The sequence below is a fragment of the Ochotona princeps genome, chromosome X (genome assembly GCF_030435755.1).
Source record: "Ochotona princeps isolate mOchPri1 chromosome X, mOchPri1.hap1, whole genome shotgun sequence".
Classification (NCBI taxonomy): Eukaryota; Metazoa; Chordata; class Mammalia; order Lagomorpha; family Ochotonidae; genus Ochotona; species Ochotona princeps.
Genome location: NC_080865.1, coordinates 51,166,945 through 51,179,186, shown reverse-complemented (window position 1 = coordinate 51,179,186; position 12,242 = coordinate 51,166,945). Strand labels below are relative to the sequence as shown.

General features: G+C 38.0%; 1 protein-coding gene across 1 annotated transcript in view; it reads left to right on the top strand.

Moving 5' to 3' along the window:
- Positions 1 to 12,006, top strand: part of HDX (highly divergent homeobox) — a 123,045-nt gene extending 111,039 nt beyond the window's left edge. The window contains exons 9-10 of the mRNA XM_004592790.3: positions 7,664 to 7,786; positions 11,837 to 12,006. Coding sequence (XP_004592847.2) covers positions 7,664 to 7,786; positions 11,837 to 11,962 — 249 coding nt within the window. The 3' untranslated portion in view covers positions 11,963 to 12,006. The remainder of the gene's footprint in view (positions 1 to 7,663; positions 7,787 to 11,836) is intronic.
- The last annotated feature ends 236 nt before the right edge of the window (positions 12,007 to 12,242 follow it).

Genomic DNA, 12,242 nt, shown 5'->3' with positions numbered 1-12,242 from the left:
ATTCTAAGCTTTCCTTGTTGTTCTCTGTCCTAGTTTTTGTTTGTTTGTTTTGTGAGGGATTTAGATTTTTGTAGAGTGCCTCTGGATGAGGAGGTTAGCTGATTCACTTGATATTAAATGATCTGAAAAGGAATAATTTACATCAGATAAGTTCTAGAGCTGACAAAACAAGTGATGCAGTAAACATGTTTACAGATTGAATGTGATGAATACAAAATCTCAATTGAAACAACAAAAATGTCCATAAGGTCAACTCATTTTAATTTATTTTATGCAGCCTTTTTAATAAATGCCATTGTTAAAGATCCTGATATACTTCCCTTGGTTCTCCAGCTTACTTTTATGGTTTTAACAATAGACCTGATCTTTCAAAAAAGCTCTTGCTTTTAAATATAAATTGACAAATTATGATTTCACATATTCATGGAGTCCAAAGCAATATTATGACAAATGCATATAATGTAGGATAATGTAATAAAACCAATTCACGTATCATCTCAAATCTCATCATTTTTGTTATGAGAAGACTTGAAATTTACTCTTACCAATTAATAATATTTAATACATTATTATTTACTATATTCACCACATATGACATTCAGGTTTGAAAAAGAAAATGATTATTTGCAAGAACATGGGTAGGATTGGAAAACATTGCCAGGCATGGAAACACAAATACTGCACTTGTGTGATATCAGAAACAACTGAATTCCCAGAAACAGGGAATAGGAGTGGGGAAGGAGCGCAATGGTGAGATTATGGGTAAAGGATACAGGAGGAAATAAGGTTTTCTTTTTTCCTTTTGAGGTATTTTTTGCATTTAATCGGGTTTGTTGATTATAACTTTTTGTAAAACAAAATTCATGGCATTAAGTCTATAGTTTGATGAGTTTTGACAAGTGAACATAGTTGTGTAAACAACACCACAATTTGTTTATTCACCTGCTAATGAAAGCTGGACTATTGCCAGTGTGGGGTTATTATGAATAAAACTGCTATGAATATTCATGAATAAGTCTTTCTGTAGACATGTGTTTGTTTTGTTTACATTTCTCTTGGGTAAATATCTATGAGGGTGATTACTGAGTCACATGGTAAGAGAATATTTTGAAATTTATAAGGACCAGGGTAGATGGGGGATGGACTAGGCTAGGTCTCAACCCCTCCTGAGCCATATGTGAGCCGTATGTGGGTATGGACGAGCCATGGCTGGGCTGAAACATTCAACAGCAAGAACCAGAATGGGTTGAAAGCCAGCCATGAAAAGCCACTGTTCCTGCTAGGACAGGAGGTGAACTGAGTAGGGCTGGCTCATGGACCCTCTGGTATGCGCAAAATCTGGCATTGGGAGGGGTTCTGATGGAGGAGCCTGGGCAACTCTGGCAGGACACAGTCCCTGCAGGTGAGTGCAAGAAGCATGATAGGAAATAGCCCAGAATAGGCCATGGAAAGTTTCCCACTGGCATACATTTGGCATGGGTCAGGGGCAGACCAGGCTGAATCAGTTCACTTCATCCATTGGCAAATCCAAACACCAGAACAGAGTGTGGGTCGAGCCAGGTTCGGTCGCGACAAAAACCAGTGCACAATACAGAATGCCAAGGTGAGGTTGCCTGTACTGGATGTGACCGCAGCACCCAACCAGCACGCGTGAGAACCATGAAGGGAGGGGCCAGAGCCAGGAAGGGAGATTAAGGGGGTGGTTCCCTTGCTGGACACCTACTCCCGCTGGAGAGCGTGAGCTGGGATGGGGCAGACCAGACTAAGCAGGGCTACAACACCTGTGTGCCTTATGTGGACTAGATCAGGGAAAAGCCAGGCTGGGCTGATTGTTCCCATGGTGCAAACAAAATTAGAGTGGGTGAGGGTTGTTTGGGCTTAGCCGCAGCATCAGATGGCAGAAGCCGGCTTTGGGAGCTAATTCTGTCAAGTCAAACCACAGAACCACCCGAAGAGTGCATAAATCGGGATTGAGAGCAACCTGGGAGGCAAACAGTGGGTTCTTCCCTCTTGGGTTACCACTCCCGCGGGAGGGCATGAAAACTAGGACAGGGGCTGGGGTAGCTAGACAGAGCGGCACTCAATAACATCCATGAGGGCTGGATAGTTGAGCTGGTTAGATGGAACTAAGCTTCAATACCCATTGACAAGTACAAGAGCCAAATGGGATGTGGGACAGACTGGACTAGTCTGCTACAGACTGGCAAACCAGGGTAGGGGGCGGGCCTGGTGGGGGTTATTGTGGGTTGCTCTGACTAGGCTGCAGCTCCCACTGGTTTATGTGAGGGCTGAGTATGTGCTGGGCAGAACCAGGCTGGACTGCAACACCCATTGGTTCCAGTACAAGTCGGGACTGAAACCAGAACCAACCCAGCAATTGCAACCGCCAGCTGATCGGGGCGATGGACTGTGCCGGGCTCTGGGCTTGCTAGAACATACAAGCATCTGGTCTGGGAATACCTCAAAGTTTCTTTGGAGATCTCCCCAATCGAAATGCCAGACTCAGAACCCTAGCCAAGAAAAGACAGAAGACAGAACAAGTCAATCAACCACCTCAGCTATATGTTGGCAGCGAAATACTGGGCAAATGGAGACTCTATGATGGACTATGTCAATCAGTGGATTCTTCAACGACCTCATCACGCTCGGAGTGGCGAGACTGGCAGCGATTCATAACTGGTGAACTATCAAAACCACTTAAGTAAGTATCTCAGATCATGCCCCACACCCGGGACTTGGGGTGGGTGGCAAACTGGGTGGGGCTTCTCCATCAATATCCCCCTTTACCTCAGATACATGAAGGAAACAATATGGAAATAATAGTCTTACCCACTTCCCAATAGCCCTTGAACCTTTTTGCCATAATTAACTATGTAAAGATTGTCAAAAATATTAAAAAAAAAAAACAAATACTCAATTCACTTTATGACAGCAGCAGAATTTTACTATAGGAAAAGTAGGCCTAAATCTCTTAGGAACATAACTTGCAATAAAAATACTGAGTACACTAAAGAAAAAAAAAAAGAAATTTATAAGAAGCGTCAAATCTTTTCAAAATGTCTACACCATTTTACAGTCCCACCAGTATAAACACTCTGCATTCTCATCAACACTTGGTGTTAGCAATCTCTTTAACTATAACCATTGTTGTACATAAGCAATAACATTTAACTAAAATTTATTATTTGCATATCCTTAATGCAAAATCATATTTAGAATCTCTCTTGGGTGCTTATTTGCCATTCATACATCTTTAATAAAGCATGTATTCAAACTTTTGCCTCCTTTTTTCTTCTGTTTCTCGTTCTATAATTGAGTTTATAAGAATTATATATGTGTTTTAGGTGCAGTCTTTCAGATACACAATTCGCAAATACTTTTCAGAATATATGGCTTGTATTATTATTATTTTTTTTCTTTGCAATATCTTTTCTTTTTGAGAGAGAGAGAGACATAGAAACAGAGCTCCCCCTGCCCCTTGTTCACTCTCCAGCTGCCCGCACTGACTCAGGTTAGGGCTGGAATTGGACAAAGCCGGGAGACAAACACAGTCTGTTGTTTCCACGTGAGTGGAAGAGCCTCCAGGCTTTCAGTCAGCGGGAAACTACAGTCAGGTGCCAGAGCAGGTATTTTAACGAGCACCTTAACTGCACATTAATGTTTAATCTATTTGCCACAAACTTTCAGTGACCAAAAATGCATTTGTCCACACTTTAAAAATGTATTTATGGGGCAAGCATTGTGGTGCTGCAAGTTAAGCCACCTTCTGCAACAGATGCATCTCATATGAGTTCCGGTTCAGTTTTGTATCCCAACTGCTTTACTGGTGATCCAGTACCCTACTGGTGGCCTGGGAAAGCAGCAAAAGATGGTCAAAGTGCTTGAGTCCCTGTATCCACATATAAGATTTGGATGAAACTTGTGGCTTTGGCCTGACCCAGCCGTGATTGGGAGTGAATCAGCAACCAAAGAAGATTCTTTCTCTCTCTCATGTGTATGTCTCCCTCTAACTCTGAATTTCACATAAATAAATAATCTTTTTTTGTCTGGAGGAACTGTATCATGAAAGATAATGATTTAAAAAACAAATTTTAAAAATAACAAAAACAACACCTAATAAAATTTTTAAACCAAATGATTTTTTTAAAAGAAAAATTTGCCCAAGAATAGAGTATTTGTCTAAGAGGCAGAGAGATAGAGAGCTCTCATCTGATGATTCACTCCTCCAAATACCTGCAGCAGTCAGGGCTGTGCCAGGCTGGAGCAAGCATTACCATGTGAGCAGCAGAAAGCCAATGATCTGCGCCCTCACCACGCCTGCCAGCATCAGCTTTATCAATAACAAATTCACATGCTCCAATGTGAGACTTGGGCTCTTTTTTTTTTTTGGTAAAATCTAATTTAAGTAGCATGTTTTTGTGTCCTATTTGAGAATTTTTTTTCCTAAACCAACATCACAAAAAATGTTGTCATCTGTTTTCCTCTAGAAGTGTTTCAGTTTTAGGTTTTATACTTAGGTTTATGATCTCATTCTTTGTATATTTTGTATATAAGGGCTGATAATATTTTTTTTCTTTTTTGCCCGTGGATTTACATTTATATTGCCACCACCTTTTGGGGGGGTGGGAGACTATACCTTCCTTGTGCAAGAATTGCCCATTACTTTTATGATAAATAGGATTACTTCAAAATGTTCATGGAAAAGTCTGTTTTGGTGCAAAAATAATTGGAACCAATCTACTCAAAGAATTCTCAAAAAGTTTACAAAACTGTGTATCCTATCCCAACCATGAAGACTCCCAGACCTTCACCACAAACTATTAATATGAGCAACAAGGACTACATCCCAACTGCCTAGGAGACCACAGGGAATTGGATGCCCTCGGAGGCCGAGTACTCTGAGGTCACCCACCCCCAACCAGAGCTTCCGCAGGGGATGGAAGAAGTCCAAACACTACTGTGCAGAAACCAACATCATCGGAAAGACAACCAGAAGCCCTGAGCGGTTCGCAGAAACAGAAGAACGATAAATGTCCTTCGACACCAGGCAGGAGAGCTTTCTCTGGTCTGAACCTGGCTCCACCTCTGGACCCCCACCCTCCCAGCCGATGACCATTGGGGTCGCTCCGAAAACCCCTCATAGCAAACAAACAATCATACAAACTAAAAAAACCTAAAATAAATAGACAAACAACAAAAAGTAGAGCCTGGAATCTGACAGGAAAGAGCTGGCGTGGATTGGCTCATGCCTCGCTGGGTGGGACACAAAGATTAGTCACTCCTCACCATGGTGTTGGGGATTTCCCTGCACACCCCCCCCCAAAAACAAACAAAAAATTGTTCAGCACCTTAATTGTCGACAAATGTCTTGTTAGAGTTACAAGTCAGTCTAGATTACCCTAAAATCTGCCAAGATCAGCAAAATTATACTTCAACACAACAAATGGCTAAATACTAAAATGAAAAGACACGAGACAGCTGAATGGTACCTTATAGCCATTTTAAGGTCTATAGCAGCCGGTCCTGTATATAAACTAAAATTGAGATGTCAAAGAGCTAATCATAGGTTGTGGTTAACAACTTGCTTTTTTTTTTTTTTTTTTTTGTAACACACTGGTTACTCACAACCATGTCAATTCCATAATGTTGCAAATTGCTGTTGATGTTATGTCGGGACTCTTGGTTGAATGGGATGATATTCTGCCAGCTCTAACAACAGACCAGAAATGGTCTCCCCAAGAGACTGTTCAACCCATCTGGACAATAAATAGTTGGACTTTATACTTGATATATGTTTACAAGGAAAGAATCTTGATTGAATTTGAACTGTAATACTGCATCAAGGTGGAGGAAGCCACCGGGGGGAGGGGAGGGGGAGGGATGGGGGGATTCCCAGAGCCTATGAAACTAACATAATGCAAAATAATTAATAAAAAAAAATAAAATAAAAATAAAAATAAAATAAAAAAACTGTGTATCCTAAAGAAACAATGCATGAATTACAGGTTTTGCATAAAATAATAAACTATTTTTCTTACCATCTTTCATGAATGTTTTCATTCATACAAATATATTTTTACTTAAATTTACAGTCAACTCAATTACATTATAGTAAAATATATGTGCAGTATATTCCATATCAATATTTATATAAGATTTATTTTTGCTATTTTTATTTTTGTTTTATTTTATTTTTGCTAAATAGAGTGCTTTGTCAATTATATTTTAAATATGTCAAGAATTGTTAAGAATATATACTACTAAAGTTTTAATGACTTGTCAATATTTTAAGTTACTTTATGTGGTGAAATTGAGCATAGTTTAATTTGATTATTATTTACAGTTCCTTGCCTATTTTCCTCCTGGACTATGATATTTTTATTTTCTGCACTCTTTATTTAGTGGAGTCTTATGCCTTCAATACCAGTTAAAATTAAAATATGTCATCCCGTGAACATTCCAAAGTACCCTGATATGTGTGCAGCTATTTCCAGGAACTCAACTTGATCCCTTTAATGTGTATGTCTACCCTTATGCCAATAACATACTTTCTTGGTTACTGTCACTTTAAATTTTAGACTAGTTTCATGACCATTATCTTATTTGAAACTGAGGACCCTTGGAACTAGAATTGACAAAGATGACCATATAATATCCATTTTGCTGATCAGGTAACATTCATTGTCATCAGTTGGCCTACCCATGTTTACACAGTTAACAGTGGACCTATACTCCTCAGCTGTAATCCGGTTGTTGTTTCCTACACAACCAGCATAAATAGAGTCTAGAAAGGGAATTTCACATCAACAGTACACAGTGTTACTTTTGGAGATACAAATAACAGACTGTGACTTAATGGTTCTGCAAAATGCTACCGAAAACAGTCCTAGTCATTTCAATGCCTCCTTGGGCGCGTGGGTGGGTGTGTGAGAAGGATCTTCTCTTGGTTCTTAGCATCCGACTTTCTGAATGGTACATTTAGCATTATGTATTTGCTATTGCTCTTAAGGACTTTTATCTACTCTTAATCCTAATCCAAATATTAATTAGATTAGATATGAAGGGTCCTTGCAAAAGAAGCGTTCATTGATTTTTTTTCTTACCAAAATCCATTTGAGTGCATTTTTAACATAGAAAAATTGTTTTCTGTTGGTGATTTCCTTAAAAGGCAGCATTTGAGTCTGGCATGGTCGTGGCATGGGTTAAACCACTTTATGCGACTCAGGCATACCATATGAACCCTTTTTTGTTTCCAGCTGCCCTACTTCTCATCCAACTCCCTGCTAACGTTCTAGGAAAGCACGGAAAAATGACCCAAGTGCTTGACCTCTGCCACCGACATGCGAGACTAGGATGCAGTTCCTGGCTCCTAAATTTGGCCTGGCCCAGTCCAGACTGTCACAACTTTGGGTAGTGAATCAGTGGATGGGGGATCGCTCTCTCTCCCAAACTCTGCCTTTCAAATAATGGGTATATCTTTAATAATAATAATGATAATATATAACATTTCAGTACCAGGATAGTTTCCTTAAGTTTTATATTTCTTTATGCTAAAATTATATTTTCCTTATTATCTCTATTTTTAGAATTCTATTATTCATCAAACATGTACAGTCCTAGATTTACATAGGCTAATTGCATTGTCTGATATTTTCTCCTCCAGAATGAAGAAGTCAGATTCATTGAAAATGAGCTAGAGATTCAGAAACAAAAATACTTCAAACTTCAGACTTTTGTTAGAAGCTTGGTACTGGCTATGAAAGCTGAGGATAAAGAACAACAGCAGGTAGGTTCTAGAAGAGGCTAGTACATTGCAGTGTGTCATATTGAAAAATGGCGTGTTGCACCTTTTTTTTTCATTTTTAATGCTTCATTGATAATTGGCATGGAAAAAACACTTGTTGGCTCCCTGTCCTTTTTAAAATTTTTCTTGAGAATGGATGCTCAGATCTTCTGTGCTGCTTTTGTGGAAAAGCAGAGCAACTGATTAATATACTTAATTAATGCCAGGCTGGACTTTAAGCAGAGGAAAAAAATGCCTTTAAAATAAATTCTTCAAAAAGTTTACAGGGCTACCCTAGCTGGACAGACACATATGTTTTGTAATCTTGTGTGAATAAAAGAGGTAAGACATTCATTTGCCTCTCTTCTGGATTTTAGTTACCTGCCAGCACCCAGTAGCGTTCACAGATGTTTGGATGCCTTTTAGTTATTTTGTGTTATTTCTCATCACTAAAAAAATATGAAATTATTTTGTGAAATTTTATATGACCACAGTATACACCTTGCATTTCCCAATTGAAGCAAAGTATTTGAGTTCTCTACTACAAAAACGAAATGTATTGTCTTTTGTTGACCACTTGGACTTTGATTACAAATTCCACCCAAATTACATTTTATACCTAATAATTTCATGTGAACTCTATATTACAATATTAGGCTTGTTAAAAAGAATCAGAAAATCATTTAATATTAACTGATAATCAAATTGACCCCTGAGTTGTATACCACCATGCTGGTTTTACTAATCAGAGAAGTTCTGTGCGAGTCGTGTGAGACACAGGTAACCAATACGTAGGAAGCAGTCTCAGAGGTTTTTATGCACTGAGCTACAGTGCATACAATGTAAGGAGTACAAAAATCCACCCCTTATACACAAGCAAAACCACACATACATAGCCTATCTTGTGTATGTCCGGGGGGAAGATTAGAGCCTTAGCATCTCATAATTCTCCCTTTCATAAAGGAAAGAAGTCTTAACATATTTTACTGACATGCTGAACCACAAAATTTCAACTAGAAGCATTTACTCATGAGGCTCAAGCCAGCATGTATATTATGTGTCCTGCCACATGGATTTTCCTCTCTCACCCTCTGATATACACAGACTTCCCAAGACAGTAGTCTTCAGTTACCTTTGCCAGCTTTCTTTAACTTTATAGCTTTATTATATGAGTTATGCATATTCCATGGGATACTGGAGACATGTTTGTTTTGGGGGAACCCGAACTACAGATTGCAAATGAATAAGAGCAGTAGTCTTGAATGTGGTCCCAAGGGTATCATAAATTTTAAATAACTGCCAAAAAAAATTAGGTCCACCCATAGGAATAACTTGAAGCATGGTCCTGGTCTGAAAAGTTGTAATAAGGCTCTGAATTCAGTTACACAGCTAGCTAACTAGCGTGATCTATGTTTCTTGCCATCTAGGAATAGCACACAATCTCCATTTTGTTTTCTAACTATAATCTCATCTCTAGCTTGGTTCTTTCCCTAAGGCTGCTGGTAAATAAGAAAAGTAACTAACAGGCATTTTATTTTATACTTAAAATAATAAACTGAGATACAGGCAAAAATGTGGCTGGAAGAAAAATAAAATGATTCCAAAAATATACTGAATGTCAATGCTCTATGATCAACCTCCCCAATAGAAAGTATCAGTTTTTACAACTGAGGTATAATGTTATCTCAAAGTATGGACACTAAATATAGAAGATACCAATAGCAATCCACAAAAAGTTATCCAGGTGATCTTCTAAATGTCTACTGTCTGTAATATGAAACATTTAGAAGTTTCTTTCTGGACGAATTAATTTTTATTCCACCTACTGAAAGAGAACCCATTTTGTCACTGGTTTCTCATTGTTAAGAAATTACCAATGTTTTCCCATTAATTTTGACTTGGATAAATTGAGAGGTGTGGTCCACAGGTTATGCTGACCCAATGAAGAGGCTCAGTATTTTTAAAACCGATCCTCTCTGACATTAAATTACCCAATTGTTTTTTAAAAAAATAAATATACAATATACAAGAATAATCATTCAATCACTGTACTAAGTCACTGGTTACAATTATTCTTCTACTGAAAATTTACTTTGTGACCCTAGGTAAGCCTTTCTGGAATTTCAATTTTTCTACTTTGCAAGGAGCACAAGAATGATTAATATTACAGAATTTGGCATTTACACTTAAAGATTTATAATACGTGTTATAAACACTGATTGTATATTTGAGAAAAGATTTAATCTTTTGACAAGAATGGTACAATAGCTGTCATTGATGAAGACTTGATAGTAATAGAGTGAACTGTGTTTAATATCTGGAAAAAAGGCAGTTCCAACAATTACCATGACCCAGAGATTCACTCAGTCACCAGTGCTGAGAATCAGTACGATACTGAAAGAAAAACTTTAACGTGAATCTCACATATCAGTAGTGCCCTTCACTGCCTCAGATCTAAAAACTTCTTGTATTTCTTAACTACACTAAATTTTAGTTATTCCACATCAATCAGTGACAACGAAATGTTATTTGATTCCTGAATCTCCCCCTTTGAATTTATATCTATAAATCTTATCTGCTTGAATTTCTAAGATTCTAAATACTTGTTCAGCGAGTGCTCGCGTGAGCATTTGTCTTCTTCATATGGTACCCCTAGATTTGCACAGTGAACTAACTTCAATGAGTTGTTTCTCATAGACTTTTCAGTCCATGTCACTACCGATTTCATTGTGCTGGATTAGTGATTTCTAGAAGAAGATGGCTCTATGTCCTATTTATTACTGCAACTCAGAATCTGAGACAGCATGTAGCAACTTTGGTGATTTTGCTGTATAAATACTCTGCTTTTGCAAGAAGTTCAGGGGCAATTTAATCTGATGAAATCACTAACAGCTTTTCTTCCCAATAGGAGTTACTCTTTTCTTACACAGTCTGACAAAACAGAGACAGTTTTAATCTTGTCCCTGTGCTACAAGACAAAAATATAGGCTTTGTAGCTGTCACTTCTTTTAATAAAGAGAATAGGAGAATACTGCCTTATTTCAACAGTGGATTTCATATGTTCTCCAACATGTCCTGTCTGTCTGTTCCTTAATTGGGTAGTGACAGGTTTTCATTTGTTCCTGTTCCCTTGGTCTTTGTTTACCACTGCACCCAAAACAAGTAATGCTGTCTAAAAATTGTCAGATATGCTGCATTAGTCTTAGCATCGGGAGCAGCAAATCAATCATTTCATTCAAAATTTCTTATGGTCAAATAGGCATCAGTACTGTCAGCCACATAAAACTTGATTACTTATTTATTTCTCTAGTATGGCTGCACGTTCTGCAACTCCAGATGAAACAATTAGACCATAGCAAAGCTTAGTCATGGTTCTTGGCTTATCTTAATTACTCCAGCAGAGAAATGAGCACCTTTCCAGATACATCATTACAACGGCTAGATCCACTGATTCGGCTGTGCCTGGTGGGTGCTTGGCCATCTGTAGACATGGACATAGTATAAAGAAAGGAAAAAAAGCGATTAGGTCTTCTCAAGTTAAAGCTTAGTCTGAAGTCAACTTAGCTGAACTTCTTCCCTATCAAAGTTTGTTCTCCCCACCAAGAGCAATTATAGTCTTTTGTAAATGTGGGCTTCTCTAAAGAATAACATAACTGGGAAATAATATCTTAATAATGAACATGGTTTTAAGGTCTTTTAGCAGTAATCAGTGAACAAAGACCAGAATGAAAATCACTGAGCTTGAACACTTGAAAGCGCCTGGTTCAGAATAGTTGAATTCCCTCCTGAATTCTCCTGGGTGCAGGATTCCATTCTACACACTCCATACTGCCAACATCTAAAACTGTGTGTTGTTTCCTTAGTGGGATATACACAACTTTTTAGGTAAGTTTTTTTTACAATATCCTGAAAGATAAAGGTGTTCTTTCTTTGAATCCACAAGAATAGATCAACAAGAAGAGACTACAATTATTAACATAAGATCAGAAAAAAAAAAATATATATATATATATATCCAGATACTAATTCAAAAAAATTGATTTTCTGATTCAGGCATTGCTGTCAGATTTACCTCCTGAATTAGAAGAGATGGATTTCAATCATGCCTCACCGGAGCCTGATGATACCTCATTCAGTGTGTCTTCTTTATCAGAGAAAAATGCCTCTGACAGTTTGTGATTGGGGGGGCGGGGATATGTGATGGAGCCTTTGGCTGCCTAACAGGTGTGCATTTCAAGATAACTGCGTTCTGTTGTCCTAATATTCTTCAATTGGAAAAACACATTGTTGAAACAGGCATATTCTGTGACAGATGGACAAGGTATAATGGCTACTGTGCAAAAAAAAAAAAACTGCATGTGAAATACAAAAATGATTGAGAGTTTTTGTTTCCCAAACTGATGGAACACTGGAGAAATTCATTATTAATTTCAAACAGTTCTGCTGAAATGCATTACAT